This window comes from Gadus morhua, chromosome 16 (genome assembly GCF_902167405.1).
Source record: "Gadus morhua chromosome 16, gadMor3.0, whole genome shotgun sequence".
NCBI classification, from domain to species: Eukaryota; Metazoa; Chordata; class Actinopteri; order Gadiformes; family Gadidae; genus Gadus; species Gadus morhua.
The window spans coordinates 3351950-3373815 of NC_044063.1; the positions used below are offsets into that span (position 1 = coordinate 3351950).

At 48.3% G+C, this 21866-nt stretch overlaps 1 protein-coding gene across 1 annotated transcript in view; it reads left to right on the forward strand.

Annotated features, from left to right (window-relative positions):
* LOC115560654 (uncharacterized) overlaps positions 1-21866 on the forward strand; it is a 198380-nt gene that overhangs the window by 40051 nt on the left and 136463 nt on the right. Inside the window, exons 12-15 of the mRNA XM_030380068.1 lie at positions 8646-8942; positions 9253-9360; positions 20894-21190; positions 21501-21608. Coding sequence (XP_030235928.1) covers positions 8646-8942; positions 9253-9360; positions 20894-21190; positions 21501-21608 — 810 coding nt within the window. The remainder of the gene's footprint in view (positions 1-8645; positions 8943-9252; positions 9361-20893; positions 21191-21500; positions 21609-21866) is intronic.

Here is a 21866-nt window from a genome sequence, read left to right on the forward strand (position 1 = left end):
ATTTGAACATAGCAGTCAGGCTACTGCTTCTTTGTTTTGAGCCAAAGAAATTATTATTATTTTTTTTTATAAAATAATTGCGTTAATCGCGCGATAAAAAAATTAACGCCGTTTAATTTGGTTTGCGTTAACGCCGTTAATAACGCGTTTAACTGACAGCTCTAATAATAACATAATGCGTCCTAATTTTATAAATACATAACTCCTTTTTTAAACAAGGTATACCTGTTAGGATTCCGGGAAACAAATTCTAAACCTATAGCTTGTTTCAAACATATACCATACGCATGACTGAAGTACATTTTTGAATATGAATACAAACTATTTCTAGATAGTTTACAAAAAAACAAATTGGTCACACGTTATCTTTAGTCTGGTGGCAATGAAGTGAAACGGGTTCATTAAGCATTTTTACACTGCCAAGCAGGTACGGTCGCTGCTTGGCAGGTGTTACAATTTCACTGTCATGCCTGTATAAAACCGAGGGGGTATTTCTAAGGGCCGTCTAATCGCTTTTACATGAAAATGAAACCCCCAATATGTGTAGGGTTCGAAAGGGGACATTGGGGTGCGAAATCAAGAGGGTATATTACCTCGGTCAGTATAAACGCGCGGACCATGGCAGAGTTTTTTTTCAAATAAGATGGGCATATTTGCCAGTGTAAAAACGCTTAGTGAATGCCTCAACTTATATATATTGTCATCAGCGTCCAATATTGTCATCAGTTTCTAGGACAATAAACATTCAAATTAAAATCTAGCATCAAATTAATTATAAATAATCGATAAATAAATATCAGTTGTCTATATAAAAACTTGAGTCTTTTGCATAGGTCATTTGTTGCTACTGCTGCATGCTATGTTCAGAGTTTTAGAGACTAGAAAAAACAGAGTTGGTCATTCGTCAGAAACAATTTGTAGTGTTTTAAACCGTTTTAATATCAACGACATTAACACCGGGACCGTTTCACGTGCTCGCTTTATTACTCCACTTTCGGTAACCCACAACTGCGCATGACTGAACGTCAACATGCATCTAACGTGGGATGCCATACACTACATCCCTCCCCTTCTTAGATGATAACTTACATCAATATGAATTGTAATAATACAAACTGTTTATACAGAAACTCAGTTAACTATTCCTGTTGATAATAACATATCACTATCAAGTAGTATATCAAGTAACTTAGACAAAGATGTATTACTCTTAGCAAAATTAATTTCACAAACACCTTCAACATTAATACTGTAATAACGTTTCCAACTACTTATTCCCCATCCCTTGGGAATAATCATATTCAACATAACTCTATAGTTAGAAGACATTCAGGCACAGCTAGAAATGTAATCAAACATTTAGATTGTCACAGAAATATATATATGTATCTTAAATCTTAATTTCAGAGAAAACCTCAACATTTTATGTAACAAAACATGACCTGAATGGCGAGGGGTGGACTACCCTGCCATTAAGACAAATGCTGGGGATTATTCTGCCCCTTTATGGCACTGTGTCTAAACGATAGTCAACAAAGTGAGTTGGCATTCTCCTGGTTCTCTGAGGTCTAGTGTCCTGTTCATGGGTTTCCACTGGGGCTGTGCTGTGAGAGACCAACCTCTCTCCAGCCACACCGATTGGCACGACCGTGTCTGGTTCAGGCTGAACCCACCGCTTCACAAATGTCACATGACGCATTATCTGCTTGCCGTCCTTTTCAAGAATGACTGAAAATCCTTTTCGGTCCACCACAGTGTAGGGGTCTTGTTCGAACGGTGTAGATAGTTTGTTTTGTTTCTGCTGACGGAGCAGGACTATGTGACCCTGCTTCACAGTGCTTTCCTTCGCTCTTCTGATTCTGTCTGCATCCACACGTCCCTTCACCTTCCTCACAGCATCAGTCCTGCGAACAGCAGCATCCTGTCCTGTCGGTTGCAACTGGTTGTTCGCCAACAGTTCCGGAAGCTTGGTTCTGATCTGGCGGTTGAAGAGTAGCTCGGCCGGACTGCGGCCGGTGACACAGTGTGGAGTGCTGCGGTAAGCCATAAGAAAAACGTCAAGCTCACTGCGCCAGTCCTTGCCTTCAGCGTGAGCTGCACGTATGGCTTTACATAGTGTCCTGTTCTGTCTCTCAACTTCCCCGTTCACCTGAGGCCAATATGGCGTGACACGGCGATGTTCAATTCCACTCTCCTGCAGATATGTTTTGAATTCTTTTGACACGAACGGCGTGCCGTTGTCAGTCACTACAGACTCTGGGATTCCATGAGTCGCAAATAGGTGTTTCAGACATTTCATTATGTTAACTGATGTGTGACTTCTGAGGATATCGACATTCACCTATCTAGAGTAGTAATCAGTCACCACCAGTAGATGGTCTCCTGATGGGAATGGTCCACACATGTCCATTGCAAGCGTCTGCCATGGTTTAGCAGGGAGCTCGGACCTTGTGGTAGGAACATCCTGTGAAGTGAAGCTATTGAGTTGACAAGCGTGACATGACCTCACTAACTCCTCTGCTTCACGATCAATTCCGGGCCACCACACTTTTGTTCTCAGTCTTTGTTTTGTTTTGACTATTCCTTGATGTCCTTCATGCGCTAACATCAGCGTCTGTTGTCCTGTTGCCTGAGGAACGACAATCCGGGTACCTCTCAGCCCTATTTTCCCAACAGTGGAGAGCTCAGTCTTGACGGTTTTGTTATCCGCCCCGCATTTACTCCAGTCACCTGTCTCGATACTGCTCCGTACAGTAGCAAGAGTGTGGTCCTCTGCCGACAAGTTCTCCATTTGTCTTGGTGTGAAAGCATGGGGCACTGCATGTTGAGCCACGTAGTAGACATGCTCCTCCATGGTGCCAATCTGTACGGGCGGGTTGACTGTGAGGCGTGACAGCGAATCAGCTGCATTCTGTGGGCCGGGCTTATACACCACTTTGAAACGATAGGGTTGCAGCCGCAGAGCCCACCTTTCAATTCTCGCTGGCGGTTTTGACTTTGATGGTTTCGAGTGGCTTGTGATCCGTCATCATCAGAAACTCTTTCCCGTAGAGGAACACATGAAATTTCTCACATCAACAATTCCCACACAATGGCAAGGGCTTCTCTTTCAGTCTGAGAGTAGCGGCGCTCTATGTCAGATAAAGCTAGGCTCGCGTAATAGACAGGCTTGTGTGTCCCGTCACTTTGCTTCTGGCTCAATGTTGCACCTAATCCCACTGGACTGGCATCCACAATCACATGTGTCTCTGCATCCTGGCTGAAATATGCCATTACATGTGAACTGGCCAGCTGTTTCTTTAGTTCTACAAATGCCATTTCCTGCTCTGACCCCCATGTCCATTTGCAGGATTGCCTGGTGAGTCTCCTCAGTGGTTCTGATGTCGTGGCCAGATTAGGAATGAACCTCCCACAGTAGTTAACGAGCCCTAGGAAACTCCTCACCTCAGCCGCATTTGTTGGCCGACGTGTGTTCTCCACTGCCTCAATCTTTGACTGAGCTGCTCCTATGCCATTTTTGGACAGTACATGACCCATAAATTCCAGCTGTGACATCCGGAACAGGCACTTTTTGCTGTTGACTGTCAGCTGTCTCTCTTGCAGTCGTTGCAGGACTTGGTGCAGTCTTTCATCATGTAGTTGAATGGTCTCACCTGAAACGATGATGTCATCTGATATGTTGTGCCCTCCAGGGATGCCTTGTAGGACTTGACTGATGATGTGTTGATATATCTCAGGTGTGGATGATATTCCAAACATCAGCCTCTTGTAACGCCACAACCCTGTGTGTGAGACGAACGTGGACCTGGACTCAGGTTTCAGTTCTATCTGATGATATCCCCACTTCAAATCTAAACACTGTGGCTCCCGTCATGTCCTCCAGTATTTCATCTATGATGGGGATAGGGTGTCGTTCACGCACTATGGCTTAATTTGCTCTGCGCATGTCCACACACAGTCTTGGCTCTTTTTTTCCATGTACAACAACGAGCGGCGAAACCCATGGTGTTGGTCCGCTCACTTTCTCGATGACATCCATCTCCTCAAGTTGTTTGAGTTTGTCATCCACTTGTTTCCTCACACTGAATGGAATTCGGCGAACAGGCTGGGCTACCGGCCTCACACTGCTGTCCACATGCAGCCCCAGCTGAAAATCTTTCAGTTTTCCTAGGCCATGAAAACAGTCTTTGTATTTCTCCTCCAAATCAGCCGTGAAAACTGCTGTGTCTTTTGGTTGAACAGTATTCACTTGTTCAACAGGACCGATACGAAGCAATCCCAACTGTACAGCAGTCTTTCTCCCCAGCACACAAATCCGTGCTTCTTTAATTACTTGGATTTTTGCAGTGACAGTTTCAGATTTTCCATTTGCTTTAAAATCAGCCACAAAAATCCCTTTCACGTGTAGTGGTGTTGTTGAAGCGAATGGATAGACTTGTTTCTCTGGGCACTGTAGTATGATGTCACTTTTGGACTGCAGTTGTGCGAACTTTGTCTCAGTCAAGATATTACATGTAGCCCCTGAGTCTACCAACATTTCCACTGGCTGCTCATTCACCAGCACTGTTAGTGTTCCATCCTCAACACTGTCATTCACTGTGAATACATAGTCATCTTCACTGTCACTGGATTGTCTGTGTGTGTCTGTGGTCGTTACACTGTTTATTTTATGTGTTTTCTTCGTTCTACACATTACAGCAAAATGTCCTTCTTTGTCACAGTTATTGCACTTTTTTTTTTTGTCACAGTGCACTCACAACTAAAATGACCGTCACGTCCACACCGGAAGCATTTCATTCCGTGCTCATCACGTGGTGATTGATTTCGAGTTGTGGAGACTCTGGGTCTTACCGTTTGACTCCTCCCTCTCACAGGTCTCTTCTCCACAGCATTGACAGTCAATTTCCCCATTCTTGCAGCCTGGTGATCTGCTACCTCCATTGTCCGTGCAATATCCAGGAGCCCTGGAAGTTTAAGGTCTTTCTCCCTCAATAGCCGTCGGCGCAGCGTGTTGGAAATGCACTTGTCAATAACTTGGTCACGGATAAAATCATCCTTGTTATCCCCAAACTCACACGTTGCTGCCATCTTCTTTAATCGGCTCACAAAACTGTCCATAGACTCCTCTTGTGCTTGTTCTACTTGTCTAAACATATGTCTCTCATAGGGAATTTTCTTCTGAGGCGTGAAGTATGCATTTAATTCGTTTACTGCTCCGTCGTAGTCGGCGTCATTTCCAGTGCCCTCCAACGTGAAGAATATGTCCTGAACGTCGGGTCCTGCTAAATGAAGCAGTAAAGCCCTTTTTCGCGATGCTTCGCGGATTCCTGATGCGGCTAAATAGAGTTTGAAACTATTTATCCACTTCTCCCAGCGAACCCCGACATTAGCCGACTCACTCAGCACATCGAAGGGACCGACCACCGGTAAACTCAACGACATGCTTGCTTCGTTGTCCTCTTTTTCCTCCCCTTGACGGACCAAACTTCACTTCAAGCACCCTCAACAGTGTGTGCAACATAAAACATTCCGTTTTAAATCCTCGTCGCCATTTGTAGTGTTTTAAACCGTATTAATATCAACGACATTAACACCGGGACCGTTTCACGTGCTTGAACTGTGCATGACTGAACGTCAACACGCATCTAACGTGGGATGCCATATACTACACAATTACAACTCAATAAAATAAAATACCCTACTATATATAAGAAACAATAAATGCCAAAATAAGAAAATAAAGAGCTTAGAATAACGTTTCCCATACAAAAACACTTAAAGAATAAATTAAAATAAATTAAACAACAGCAACTGTTCTAAGACGTCTCACACTAATACTTATTACAGCACCACACAGCAACACAAAATACGCGTTTTCAAAAAATGGCTAAGGGTAGTTTGTTGCTTCCTCTTCGTATTTACCGTCGAGCCGTTGGACATCACCGCGGCGCCGACTGAGTTGATACGCTGTCGTCTAGGTGACGTGACGTCAGGTCTAGATCATGGAATCTGAGACACACCGCTCAGGTTGAATTTATGAATGAAAGTATGTCAGTTCTATGACAGAACGGTCATATTTTCATTCATGAATTCAACAGAACTATCGAAATTGATATGTGTCATTGCGCATTTCTAAGTGGGTATGCGGAAAAAGCTGGAGATTTCTAAGTGGGTATACAGTGTATACCTGCGTATCACGTAGACTACACCACGGCCCCCCACAGCAATCCGGTTAGAGACCAGGCGAGAGACTTTTCACTTAGAGGTTTTATTTGATCCTCCCCAGACTGCAGAGCTTGAGTTCTTGGCAGGTGTGTGTGTGTGTGTGTGTGTGTGTGTGTGTGTGTGTGTGTGTGTGTGTGTGTGTGTGTGTGTGTGCGTGCGTGCGTGCGTGCGTGCGTGCGTGCGTGCGTGCGTGCGTGCGTGCGTGCGTGCGTGCGTGCGTGCGTGCGTGCGTGCGTGCGTGCGTGCGTGCGTGCGTGCGTGCGTGCGTGCGTGCGTGCGTGCGTGTGTGTTAGGCTACAGCTTAAAGGCAAGGGGACCTATGATTGTTTGGATACAGGTCTGGTGTTTTAAGTGTCAGAGCAGGCTCTGGCATATGTTGGTTGGGATTAAAAAAGACCCAGTGCTGAAGAAAGCCCCGCCCCTGTAGCAGCATGTTACCCTGAGGCTGAGTGGGCTATTCCTACCCAGAGGGGCTGAGTGGGGTAGTCCTACCCAGAGAGTGGGGTAGTCCTACCCAGAGAGTGGGGTAGTCCTACCCAGAGAGTGGGGTAGTCCTACCCAGAGAGTGGGGTAGTCCTACCCAGAGAGTGGGGTAGTCCTACAGTCACCCACTGTCGCCGTCTGGTGGGTGACGGCGGTACACGCCGTCTACCACTGTAGACGTCCTCCACCGCTTGCTCAGGCCTCGGGTAGCCCAGGAACCCGCCCAGGCAGGTAGCCCAGGAACCCGCCCAGGCAGGTATCCCGTCTCGATAGGGCGTCGGCGTGGGTGTGCTCCCTGCCCGGTCGGTGGTCCACCGTAAACCTGAAGTCCTGGAGGGCCAGGAACCACCGCATCACTCAGGCGTTGGTGTCCTTGGTGCCAGGGTGTACTCCCTCCCTAGGAGGTAGTACCTCAACTTATGGAGGCTCCACTTGATGGCCAGGGCCTCCTTCTCTACAGTCGAGTAGTTTCTATCGTTTGGCAACCCTGATCCGTTATAACTTCCTTAGCTATCCCCACCCGACTAAACAATAGCATGAGTTCCCGGGCGACCGCCTTCGCGGTGGCTGCACGCAGGGGTTGAGCCTCGGGGTACGGGGTGGCGTAGTCCACTAGTACCAGGATGTACCGGTGACCCCGGCTGGTCTTGGGCAGGGGCCCCACTATGTCTAGAGCTATACGGTCAAAGGGGGTTACGATGATCGGCATGGGGACGAGGGGGTTCCTGACTGTGGCCCTGACTGAGTCCCCGAGTGCCCCTCTGGCACTCGGGGCACCCCTGACAGTGACGCACTACGTCCCGCTTGACCCCCGGCCAGTAGAAACTTGCCAGATCCCGTTCCCGGGTTTTGTCCATCCCCAGGTTGGCTCCCAGGTGGGCTCCAAGGAGGTGGGTGTGGGCCATATAAAGCACCTTCCTTACATACGCTCGGGGCACTACCAACTGTTCCCTCACTCCCCGCCCTCCTTCTGCTACCCGGTACAACAGTCCCCCCCCTAGTGCTGAAGTGTGGGTGTGGCAGGTGACTCACCGAGTCTCGGGGCTGTCCGTCGTGTGACACAACGTGGCTCCAGGCATACTTCAGGGCCTCGTCTTGTAGCTGGGCGCTGGCGAACTGGCCTGGTCGGGCCGAACCTTCCGTCCTCACCGGATAAAAATCCGAGAACTCGGTCAGGGGGGAACTCTCCGGCTCCTCCATGGGTCTCCCCTCCCTTGCTCCCCCCAGGTCGGGGCGGAGGAGGGTGACCCCGCTGCCGGTGTCCAGTACGGCCTGCATGTCCCGGTTCATGTCCCGCGCCGGAATGGTCGGGCTCCCTGACGGTCCTTGCGTCCAACAGGTCGCCAGCATACAGGGCGGGCCCATCCCTCTGTCCGCGTAGGCCGACGGCATCGGCACATCCCGGTCTCCAGGGCAGTAGCGGGCGAGGTGGCCGGGCTGACCGCACACGTAGCATGCCGACGTCAAAGAACCGACGTGTTATGCTCCATAATACCATAATACCAAAGCAACACTTGCGTTACAGTGTGTTTAATCACGCACACACACGTGGCGCTCACACGTCGTGTCTCAGTGGCAGGCCAAATTCTCTGGGCGGGCAAGGCCAGAGAATTTGGGGAGAAAGGGGAGGAGCTTAGATCCTTTATGACGACATATGGGACCACATTCCAAATCAGAGCGCTTGAGCCTCCGTTTTTTCAAAGGCGAGGAGAACACCTATTGCTCCTTTAAACCGAACACAAGTGTTAGCCACTGGGGCAGGCTAGGGGAACTCATATTTATGTTAGAAAACCTTTAATACTAGTGTCACAGGATACCTTTTATAGATTTGGTTCAGGTTTGTAGCCTCACCTTAACCCCTCACACCCATTTCTAATGAGGTAATATCTCAATTTTAGTTGAGTGGTACATGTGGATTGTCTTTGTCTTTTTTCCAGACAGCGACTATGAAACCCATTTCGCAGGGCAAGCTCTGAGTCTGACCGATGAACAGCTCCTGAAGGTGGCCGAAACACTGGGAAAGGAGTGGACGCAGGCGGCCATCCCCCTGGAGCTGAGCATCACAGATCTGAACGACATCAAGGCAAAACATAGATCTGTAGCCACGCAGAAATACAAGATGTTGGTGTTGTGGAAGCGCCGAAGACCATCAGGAGAGGCCACAGCACAGGACCTGCTGAGAGGTCTGGAAGCCATGGAGGACCTACGGGTCGGGACTCGTCTGTTATTGAAAGGTAACGTACTTCACCCACACACAAATAGGCGTCATAGTGGGGGGGGTGGACTGGGTACGCAGGGACCCCAATGGGGGGAGGGCCCTCAAAGCCTGGGATGAAAAGTGTTGTTTTGTTTACAAGTAAATCATGTCGTACATACCTTTTTAAATATGCACTTCGTGAACAAAAATGGTTTATTCCACTGCTGAACGCAGGGAACTCTGCTTGTTAATTTGTGACACTTTGAACAATTTGTTTGACCAGCATTAAACTAAGTTTAATTTTTTTTATTTCAGTATTTTGCTGATTCTCTTAATTTATCTTTCAGACTTTGCATCTTTAAGAATTCCGACATGCAGTAGCGGACAGGAAAGTCGTCCTGGTAAGCTGTTCTCGTCTCTGCCCCTCAAAAGGGATGGTAGTGAATGCACGCTGGGTAAGTTGAAGTCTACCTAGTAATAAGTCTACCTGCACAACCCTCTACATCCTAGTTCTTCCGTGTAAAACACATTTCACGCACACCTGTTAAAAAGTATATCATATAATAACTAGAGCTGTCAAGCGATTAAAATATTTAATCGTGATTAATCGCATTAATGTCATAGTTAACTCTAATTAATCGCGATTAATCGCAAATTATTTTTCTATGCTAAATACCCTTGATTTTTGTCCCATAATTCTTCTCATTTTAATTCCCTTATCAACATGGTGAAGTGCATCGGCTTGCCTTGTGCAAATGATTTTTTATTGATAACAACATTGGCATATACACTGATCAAAACAGGACGATACAAAAAAAAGAGCCTATAGTGCAATTAAACGACTGCTTTGAACAAATGTCATTTGAACATAGCAGTCAGGCTACTGCTTCTTTGTTTTGAGCCAAAGAAATTATTATTATTTTTTTTTATAAAATAATTGCGTTAATCGCGCGATAAAAAAATTAACGCCGTTTAATTTGGTTTGCGTTAACGCCGTTAATAACGCGTTTAACTGACAGCTCTAATAATAACATAATGCGTCCTAATTTTATAAATACATAACTCCTTTTTTAAACAAGGTATACCTGTTAGGATTCCGGGAAACAAATTCTAAACCTATAGCTTGTTTCAAACATATACCATACGCATGACTGAAGTACATTTTTGAATATGAATACAAACTATTTCTAGATAGTTTACAAAAAAACAAATTGGTCACACGTTATCTTTAGTCTGGTGGCAATGAAGTGAAACGGGTTCATTAAGCATTTTTACACTGCCAAGCAGGTACGGTCGCTGCTTGGCAGGTGTTACAATTTCACTGTCATGCCTGTATAAAACCGAGGGGGTATTTCTAAGGGCCGTCTAATCGCTTTTACATGAAAATGAAACCCCCAATATGTGTAGGGTTCGAAAGGGGACATTGGGGTGCGAAATCAAGAGGGTATATTACCTCGGTCAGTATAAACGCGCGGACCATGGCAGAGTTTTTTTTCAAATAAGATGGGCATATTTGCCAGTGTAAAAACGCTTAGTGAATGCCTCAACTTATATATATTGTCATCAGCGTCCAATATTGTCATCAGTTTCTAGGACAATAAACATTCAAATTAAAATCTAGCATCAAATTAATTATAAATAATCGATAAATAAATATCAGTTGTCTATATAAAAACTTGAGTCTTTTGCATAGGTCATTTGTTGCTACTGCTGCATGCTATGTTCAGAGTTTTAGAGACTAGAAAAAACAGAGTTGGTCATTCGTCAGAAACAATTTGTAGTGTTTTAAACCGTTTTAATATCAACGACATTAACACCGGGACCGTTTCACGTGCTCGCTTTATTACTCCACTTTCGGTAACCCACAACTGCGCATGACTGAACGTCAACATGCATCTAACGTGGGATGCCATACACTACATCCCTCCCCTTCTTAGATGATAACTTACATCAATATGAATTGTAATAATACAAACTGTTTATACAGAAACTCAGTTAACTATTCCTGTTGATAATAACATATCACTATCAAGTAGTATATCAAGTAACTTAGACAAAGATGTATTACTCTTAGCAAAATTAATTTCACAAACACCTTCAACATTAATACTGTAATAACGTTTCCAACTACTTATTCCCCATCCCTTGGGAATAATCATATTCAACATAACTCTATAGTTAACAGACATTCAGGCACAGCTAGAAATGTAATCAAACATTTAGATTGTCACAGAAATATATATATGTATCTTAAATCTTAATTTCAGAGAAAACCTCAACATTTTATGTAACAAAACATGACCTGAATGGCGAGGGGTGGACTACCCTGCCATTAAGACAAATGCTGGGGATTATTCTGCCCCTTTATGGCACTGTGTCTAAACGATAGTCAACAAAGTGAGTTGGCATTCTCCTGGTTCTCTGAGGTCTAGTGTCCTGTTCATGGGTTTCCACTGGGGCTGTGCTGTGAGAGACCAACCTCTCTCCAGCCACACCGATTGGCACGACCGTGTCTGGTTCAGGCTGAACCCACCGCTTCACAAATGTCACATGACGCATTATCTGCTTGCCGTCCTTTTCAAGAATGACTGAAAATCCTTTTCGGTCCACCACAGTGTAGGGGTCTTGTTCGAACGGTGTAGATAGTTTGTTTTGTTTCTGCTGACGGAGCAGGACTATGTGACCCTGCTTCACAGTGCTTTCCTTCGCTCTTCTGATTCTGTCTGCATCCACACGTCCCTTCACCTTCCTCACAGCATCAGTCCTGCGAACAGCAGCATCCTGTCCTGTCGGTTGCAACTGGTTGTTCGCCAACAGTTCCGGAAGCTAGGTTCTGATCTGGCGGTTGAAGAGTAGCTCGGCCGGACTGCGGCCGGTGACACAGTGTGGAGTGCTGCGGTAAGCCATAAGAAAAACGTCAAGCTCACTGCGCCAGTCCTTGCCTTCAGCGTGAGCTGCACGTATGGCTTTACATAGTGTCCTGTTCTGTCTCTCAACTTCCCCGTTCACCTGAGGCCAATATGGCGTGACACGGCGATGTTCAATTCCACTCTCCTGCAGATATGTTTTGAATTCTTTTGACACGAACGGCGTGCCGTTGTCAGTCACTACAGACTCTGGGATTCCATGAGTCGCAAATAGGTGTTTCAGACATTTCATTATGTTAACTGATGTGTGACTTCTGAGGATATCGACATTCACCTATCTAGAGTAGTAATCAGTCACCACCAGTAGATGGTCTCCTGATGGGAATGGTCCACACATGTCCATTGCAAGCGTCTGCCATGGTTTAGCAGGGAGCTCGGACCTTGTGGTAGGAACATCCTGTGAAGTGAAGCTATTGAGTTGACAAGCGTGACATGACCTCACTAACTCCTCTGCTTCACGATCAATTCCGGGCCACCACACTTTTGTTCTCAGTCTTTGTTTTGTTTTGACTATTCCTTGATGTCCTTCATGCGCTAACATCAGCGTCTGTTGTCCTGTTGCCTGAGGAACGACAATCCGGGTACCTCTCAGCCCTATTTTCCCAACAGTGGAGAGCTCAGTCTTGACGGTTTTGTTATCCGCCCCGCATTTACTCCAGTCACCTGTCTCGATACTGCTCCGTACAGTAGCAAGAGTGTGGTCCTCTGCCGACAAGTTCTCCATTTGTCTTGGTGTGAAAGCATGGGGCACTGCATGTTGAGCCACGTAGTAGACATGCTCCTCCATGGTGCCAATCTGTACGGGCGGGTTGACTGTGAGGCGTGACAGCGAATCAGCTGCATTCTGTGGGCCGGGCTTATACACCACTTTGAAACGATAGGGTTGCAGCCGCAGAGCCCACCTTTCAATTCTCGCTGGCGGTTTTGACTTTGATGGTTTCGAGTGGCTTGTGATCCGTCATCATCAGAAACTCTTTCCCGTAGAGGAACACATGAAATTTCTCACATCCCCACACAATGGCAAGGGCTTCTCTTTCAGTCTGAGAGTAGCGGCGCTCTATGTCAGATAAAGCTAGGCTCGCGTAATAGACAGGCTTGTGTGTCCCGTCACTTTGCTTCTGGCTCAATGTTGCACCTAATCCCACTGGACTGGCATCCACAATCACATGTGTCTCTGCATCCTGGCTGAAATATGCCATTACATGTGAACTGGCCAGCTGTTTCTTTAGTTCTACAAATGCCATTTCCTGCTCTGACCCCCATGTCCATTTGCAGGATTGCCTGGTGAGTCTCCTCAGTGGTTCTGATGTCGTGGCCAGATTAGGAATGAACCTCCCACAGTAGTTAACGAGCCCTAGGAAACTCCTCACCTCAGCCGCATTTGTTGGCCGACGTGTGTTCTCCACTGCCTCAATCTTTGACTGAGCTGCTCCTATGCCATTTTTGGACAGTACATGACCCATAAATTCCAGCTGTGACATCCGGAACAGGCACTTTTTGCTGTTGACTGTCAGCTGTCTCTCTTGCAGTCGTTGCAGGACTTGGTGCAGTCTTTCATCATGTAGTTGAATGGTCTCACCTGAAACGATGATGTCATCTGATATGTTGTGCCCTCCAGGGATGCCTTGTAGGACTTGACTGATGATGTGTTGATATATCTCAGGTGTGGATGATATTCCAAACATCAGCCTCTTGTAACGCCACAACCCTGTGTGTGAGACGAACGTGGACCTGGACTCAGGTTTCAGTTCTATCTGATGATATCCCCACTTCAAATCTAAACACTGTGGCTCCCGTCATGTCCTCCAGTATTTCATCTATGATGGGGATAGGGTGTCGTTCACGCACTATGGCTTAATTTGCTCTGCGCATGTCCACACACAGTCTTGGCTCTTTTTTTCCATGTACAACAACGAGCGGCGAAACCCATGGTGTTGGTCCGCTCACTCTCTCGATGACATCCATCTCCTCAAGTTGTTTGAGTTTGTCATCCACTTGTTTCCTCACACTGAATGGTATTCGGCGAACAGGCTGGGCTACCGGCCTCACACTGCTGTCCACATGCAGCCCCAGCTGAAAATCTTTCAGTTTTCCTAGGCCATGAAAACAGTCTTTGTATTTCTCCTCCAAATCAGCCGTGAAAGCTGCTGTCTTTTGGTTGAACAGTATTCACTTGTTCAACAGGACCGATACGAAGCAATCCCAACTGTACAGCAGTCTTTCTCCCCTGCACACAAATCCGTGCTTCTTTAATTACTTGGATTTTTGCAGTGACAGTTTCAGATTTTCCATTTGCTTTAAAATCAGCCACAAAAATCCCTTTCGCGTGTAGTGGTGTTGTTGAAGCGAATGGATAGACTTGTTTCTCTGGGCACTGTAGTATGATGTCACTTTTGGACTGCAGTTGTGCGAACTTTGTCTCAGTCAAGATATTACATGTAGCCCCTGAGTCTACCAACATTTCCACTGGCTGCTCATTCACCAGCACTGTTAGTGTTCCATCCTCAACACTGTCATTCACTGTGAATACATAGTCATCTTCACTGTCACTGGATTGTCTGTGTGTGTCTGTGGTCGTTACACTGTTTATTTTATGTGTTTTCTTCGTTCTACACATTACAGCAAAATGTCCTTCTTTGTCACAGTTATTGCACTTTTTTTTTTTGTCACAGTGCACTCACAACTAAAATGACCGTCACGTCCACACCGGAAGCATTTCATTCCGTGCTCATCACGTGGTGATTGATTTCGAGTTGTGGAGACTCTGGGTCTTACCGTTTGACTCCTCCCTCTCACAGGTCTCTTCTCCACAGCATTGACAGTCAATTTCCCCATTCTTGCAGCCTGGTGATCTGCTACCTCCATTGTCCGTGCAATATCCAGGAGCCCTGGAAGTTTAAGGTCTTTCTCCCTCAATAGCCGTCGGCGCAGCGTGTTGGAAATGCACTTGTCAATAACTTGGTCACGGATAAAATCATCCTTGTTATCCCCAAACTCACACGTTGCTGCCATCTTCTTTAATCGGCTCACAAAACTGTCCATAGACTCCTCTTGTGCTTGTTCTACTTGTCTAAACATATGTCTCTCATAGGGAATTTTCTTCTGAGGCGTGAAGTATGCATTTAATTCGTTTACTGCTCCGTCGTAGTCGGCGTCATTTCCAGTGCCCTCCAACGTGAAGAATATGTCCTGAACGTCGGGTCCTGCTAAATGAAGCAGTAAAGCCCTTTTTCGCGATGCTTCGCGGATTCCTGATGCGGCTAAATAGAGTTTGAAACTATTTATCCACTTCTCCCAGCGAACCCCGACATTAGCCGACTCACTCAGCACATCGAAGGGACCGACCACCGGTAAACTCAACGACATGCTTGCTTCGTTGTCCTCTTTTTCCTCCCCTTGACGGACCAAACTTCACTTCAAGCACCCTCAACAGTGTGTGCAACATAAAACATTCCGTTTTAAATCCTCGTCGCCATTTGTAGTGTTTTAAACCGTATTAATATCAACGACATTAACACCGGGACCGTTTCACGTGCTTGAACTGTGCATGACTGAACGTCAACACGCATCTAACGTGGGATGCCATATACTACACAATTACAACTCAATAAAATAAAATACCCTACTATATATAAGAAACAATAAATGCCAAAATAAGAAAATAAAGAGCTTAGAATAACGTTTCCCATACAAAAACACTTAAAGAATAAATTAAAATAAATTAAACAACAGCAACTGTTCTAAGACGTCTCACACTAATACTTATTACAGCACCACACAGCAACACAAAATACGCGTTTTCAAAAAATGGCTAAGGGTAGTTTGTTGCTTCCTCTTCGTATTTACCGTCGAGCCGTTGGACATCACCGCGGCGCCGACTGAGTTGATACGCTGTCGTCTAGGTGACGTGACGTCAGGTCTAGATCATGGAATCTGAGACACACCGCTCAGGTTGAATTTATGAATGAAAGTATGTCAGTTCTATGACAGAACGGTCATATTTTCATTCATGAATTCAACAGAACTATCGAAATTGATATGTGTCATTGCGCATTTCTAAGTGGGTATGCGGAAAAAGCTGGAGATTTCTAAGTGGGTATACAGTGTATACCTGCGTATCACGTAGACTACACCACGGCCCCCCACAGCAATCCGGTTAGAGACCAGGCGAGAGACTTTTCACTTAGAGGTTTTATTTGATCCTCCCCAGACTGCAGAGCTTGAGTTCTTGGCAGGTGTGTGTGTGTGTGTGTGTGTGTGTGTGTGTGTGTGTGCGTGTGTGCGTGCGTGCGTGCGTGCGTGCGTGCGTGCGTGCGTGCGTGCGTGCGTGCGTGCGTGCGTGCGTGCGTGCGTGCGTGCGTGTGTGTTAGGCTACAGCTTAAAGGCAAGGGGACCTATGATTGTTTGGATACAGGTCTGGTGTTTTAAGTGTCAGAGCAGGCTCTGGCATATGTTGGTTGGGATTAAAAAAGACCCAGTGCTGAAGAAAGCCCCGCCCCTGTAGCAGCATGTTACCCTGAGGCTGAGTGGGCTATTCCTACCCAGAGGGGCTGAGTGGGGTAGTCCTACCCAGAGAGTGGGGTAGTCCTACCCAGAGAGTGGGGTAGTCCTACCCAGAGAGTGGGGTAGTCCTACACAGAGAGTGGGGTAGTCCTACCCAGAGAGTGGGGTAGTCCTACCCAGAGAGTGGGGTAGTCCTACAGTCACCCACTGTCGCCGTCTGGTGGGTGACGGCGGTACACGCCGTCTACCACTGTAGACGTCCTCCACCGCTTGCTCAGGCCTCGGGTAGCCCAGGAACCCGCCCAGGCAGGTAGCCCAGGAACCCACCCAGGCAGGTAGCCCAGGAACCCACCCAGGCAGGTATCCCGTCTCGATAGGGCGTCGGCGTGGGTGTGCTCCCTGCCCGGTCGGTGGTCCACCGTAAACCTGAAGTCCTGGAGGGCCAGGAACCACCGCATCACTCAGGCGTTGGTGTCCTTGGTGCCAGGGTGTACTCCCTCCCTAGGAGGTAGTACCTCAACTTATGGAGGCTCCACTTGATGGCCAGGGCCTCCTTCTCTACAGTCGAGTAGTTTCTCTCGTTTGGCAGCAGCTTCCAGATGATGTAGGTGATGGGGTGTTCTTCTCCGGCCCGGACCTGGGACAGGACTCCTCCCAGCCCCACCTCCGAAGCGTCCGTGTGCACTATGAGGGGGGAAGCAAAGTCCGGTGACGGCGGTACAGGGTCTTCCGGGCAGGTCGTTCAGAGGGCTGGCCAGGTGGCAAACCCGACGAGTCCTAAGAATGATTTCACCTGCTTTTTGGTGCGGGGTTGGGGCCAGTCCCGAATGGCGGCCACTTTGCTTTCCTGTGGTCGGACGGTCCCACGCCCTACCTGGTACCCCAGGTTTGCGTCTCCTCCAGCCCGAGACGACACTTGGCTGGGTTGGCCGTGAGGCCCGCCTTCCGCAGCTCCCCCAGCACCGCCCTCAGCTGGCGGATGTGGACATCCCAGCTGGGGCTGTGGACGATTATGTCGTCGATGTGGGCGGCGGCGTAGTCCTGGTGGGGCCTCAGGAGCTGGTCCATCATGCGCTGGAAGGTGGACGGAGCGCCATGTACTCCGAAGGGTAAGATGGTGTACTAATACAGCCCCCCTGGAGTCGAGAACGCCGTCTTCTCCCGGGCAGCCCGGGTCAACTTTACCTGCCAATACCCCTTGGTCAGGTCCAGGGTCGTGAGGTACCGGGCTGGTCCGAGGCGTTCGATCAGCTCGTCCATCCGGGGCATGGGGTAGGCGTCGAACTCAGATGCGTCGTTCAGCCTCCGGAAGTCGTTACAGAACCGGTAGCTCCCATCTGGCTTTGGTACGAGGACTACCGGGCTGGACCAGGCACTGCGAGACTCCTCGATGACACCGAGCTGTAGCATCCGGCGTCCCTCTGCCTGGAGGGCCTCCCTCCTGGCCTCCGGGACCCTATAGGGGGGAACCCTCACTTTCACTCCCGGTGCCGTCCGGATGTCAAGCCGGGCGATCGTGGTCCTCCCCGGCAGCTCGGAGGATACGTCCCGGTGCTGCATGATGACCTCCCCGAGGTCTTGCTTCTGGGCCGGGCTGAGGTCCTCCCCCACCGGAACCTCCGGGATCTTGCGTTGGGCCGCCAGCGCTAGGGGGGCAGGGTCAGGGGGTCCCCCTCCCCCTCTCCACTGCTTCAGGATATTGACGTGGTACACCTGGGTAGGCTTCCTTCTCCCTGGTTGTCTAATCCGGTAGTTTACGTCACCCACCCGTTCCACTACCTCATACGGTCCCTGCCACTTTTTGCGAATTTGCACTCTGCTGTGGGGACCAGGACCAGTACCCGGTCTCCGGGCTGGAAGGTTTGCAACTGGGCTCCCCGGTTGTAGACCCTCGCCTGGGCCTGCTGGGCGTGTTCCCGGACGATGGGCCACACCTGGGCCAAGCGGTCCCTCACCTGCTCCACGTGGTCCAGGGTGGTGCGGTGGGGGGACGGCTGGCTTTCCTAGGCCTCCTTGGCTATGTCCAGGATACCGCGGGGTCGTCGTCCGTATAGGAGCTCGAACGGCGAGAAGCCGGTAGACGCCTGGGTAGGGATGGGAATTGATAAGAATTTCACGATTCCGATTGCGATTCTGCTTATCGATCCGATTCCTTATCGATTCTCTTATCGGTTCTCATTGGGTGAGAAAATAAGTACAAATGTGTTTGTTTGTATTAAATCTCTTTAATATCTGATCAGCAGTGCGTCTAGTATTAGGAAATTGTACATTTTCACATCAATTGGTCCAGATTATTATTTTTCTTTTGGCTTTTTAAGCCTAAATGCCATCATTATGTGCCATAAAACTAAAAACACAGACTGAAAACAGTCAAGTAAGAGCTTGTTCCTTTTGGAATACTAACAGTGCTCATTTGCATTCAACTTGTAACAAAATTCAACTGACCTAAGCAAAATAAATAAGTCTTCTGTAAAGATAAGAACACAACTAACAGCTTTGGCTAATTAACAATTTTTGTGCCGCTTGATTCACTTGCGTCGGTAGTTAGTAGTAGTGTATCAAACACGCGACATTCCTGCAAATGAATTGCATTTTGTGTAGCCAAATGTTTCAGCATATTGGCGGTAGTTCCCCCTTTTGATGAAATGGAAACGTTACAATTGTTGCAAGTGGCAATATTGTCGTCTATTCGCGTGAAATACAACCAAGCTTCAGAGCGTTACTTCCTCGGCGGCGCCATGTTTGCTGCGTTCTGAACCAAAACAAAGCAGTGTGTGTGTGACGTCATGACGCATTTGCCCACGACCAGAACCGATAAGTGGAATCGCTAAGCAGGCTTGCTAATGATTCCAAGGAATCGGTTGACTCGGCACCGGTTCTGAACAAGAACCGGTTCTCGATTCCCATCCCTACGCCTAGGGCACCTCCCGTACGGCGAACAGGCGTGTGGTAGCAGCTGGTCCCAGTTCTTGCCGTCCAGGTCCATGGCTTTTTTTAACATCTGCTTCAGGGTTTTGTTAAAACGTTCAACCAGGCCATCCGTCTTGGGCTGGTAGACTGACGTCCGGAGCTGCTTCACCTGCAGGAGCCTGAGTAATTGAGCATGAACCCTGATCCGTTATAACTTCCTTAGCTATCCCCACCCGACTAAACAATAGCATGAGTTCCCGGGCGACCGCCTTCGCGGTGGCTGCACGCAGGGGTTGAGCCTCGGGGTACGGGGTGGCGTAGTCCACTAGTACCAGGATGTACCGGTGACCCCGGCTGGTCTTGGGCAGGGGCCCCACTATGTCTAGAGCTATACGGTCAAAGGGGGTTACGATGATCGGCATGGGGACGAGGGGGTTCCTGACTGTGGCCCTGACTGAGTCCCCGAGTGCGAGGGGCACTCGGGGCACCCCTGACAGTGACGCTCTACGTCCCGCTTGACCCCCGGCCAGTAGAAACTTGCCAGATCCCGTTCCCGGGTTTTGTCCATCCCCAGGTTGGCTCCCAGGTGGGCTCCAAGGAGGTGGGTGTGGGCCATATAAAGCACCTTCCTTACATACGCTCGGGGCACTACCAACTGTTCCCTCACTCCCCGCCCTCCTTCTGCTACCCGGTACAACAGTCCCCCCCCTAGTGCTGAAGTGTGGGTGTGGCAGGTGACTCACCGAGTCTCGGGGCTGTCCGTCGTGTGACACAACGTGGCTCCAGGCATACTTCAGGGCCTCGTCTTGTAGCTGGGCGCTGGCGAACTGGCCTGGTCGGGCCGAACCTTCCGTCCTCACCGGATAAAAATCCGAGAACTCGGTCAGGGGGGAACTCTCCGGCTCCTCCATGGGTCTCCCCTCCCTTGCTCCCCCCAGGTCGGGGCGGAGGAGGGTGACCCCGCTGCCGGTGTCCAGTACGGCCTGCATGTCCCGGTTCATGTCCCGCGCCGGAATGGTCGGGCTCCCTGACGGTCCTTGCGTCCAACAGGTCGCCAGCATACAGGGCGGGCCCATCCCTCTGTCCGCGTAGGCCGACGGCATCGGCACATCCCGGTCTCCAGGGCAGTAGCGGGCGAGGTGGCCGGGCTGACCGCACACGTAGCATGCCGACGTCAAAGAACCGACGTGTTATGCTCCATAATACCATAATACCAAAGCAACACTTGCGTTACAGTGTGTTTAATCACGCACACACACGTGGCGCTCACACGTCGTGTCTCATTGGCAGGCCAAATTCTCTGGGCGGGCAAGGCCAGAGAATTTGGGGAGAAAGGGGAGGAGCTTAGATCCTTTATGACGACATATGGGACCACATTCCAAATCAGAGCGCTTGAGCCTCCGTTTTTTCAAAGGCGAGGAGAACACCTATTGCTCCTTTAAACCGAACACAAGTGTTAGCCACTGGGGCAGGCTAGGGGAACTCATATTTATGTTAGAAAACCTTTAATACTAGTGTCACAGGATACCTTTTATAGATTTGGTTCAGGTTTGTAGCCTCACCTTAACCCCTCACACCCATTTCTAATGAGGTAATATCTCAATTTTAGTTGAGTGGTACATGTGGATTGTCTTTGTCTTTTTTCCAGACAGCGACTATGAAACCCATTTCGCAGGGCAAGCTCTGAGTCTGACCGATGAACAGCTCCTGAAGGTGGCCGAAACACTGGGAAAGGAGTGGACGCAGGCGGCCATCCCCCTGGAGCTGAGCATCACAGATCTGAACGACATCAAGGCAAAACATAGATCTGTAGCCACGCAGAAATACAAGATGTTGGTGTTGTGGAAGCGCCGAAGACCATCAGGAGAGGCCACAGCACAGGACCTGCTGAGAGGTCTGGAAGCCATGGAGGACCTACGGGTCGGGACTCGTCTGTTATTGAAAGGTAACGTACTTCACCCACACACAAATAGGCGTCATAGTGGGGGGGGTGGACTGGGTACGCAGGGACCCCAATGGGGGGAGGGCCCTCAAAGCCTGGGATGAAAAGTGTTGTTTTGTTTACAAGTAAATCATGTCGTACATACCTTTTTAAATATGCACTTCGTGAACAAAAATGGTTTATTCCACTGCTGAACGCAGGGAACTCTGCTTGTTAATTTGTGACACTTTGAACAATTTGTTTGACCAGCATTAAACTAAGTTTAATTTTTTTTATTTCAGTATTTTGCTGATTCTCTTAATTTATCTTTCAGACTTTGCATCTTTAAGAATTCCGACATGCAGTAGCGGACAGGAAAGTCGTCCTGGTAAGCTGTTCTCGTCTCTGCCCCTCAAAAGGGATGGTAGTGAATGCACGCTGGGTAAGTTGAAGTCTACCTAGTAATAAGTCTACCTGCACAACCCTCTACATCCTAGTTCTTCCGTGTAAAACACATTTCACGCACACCTGTTAAAAAGTATATCATATAATAACTAGAGCTGTCAAGCGATTAAAATATTTAATCGTGATTAATCGCATTAATGTCATAGTTAACTCTAATTAATCGCGATTAATCGCAAATTATTTTTCTATGCTAAATACCCTTGATTTTTGTCCCATAATTCTTCTCATTTTAATT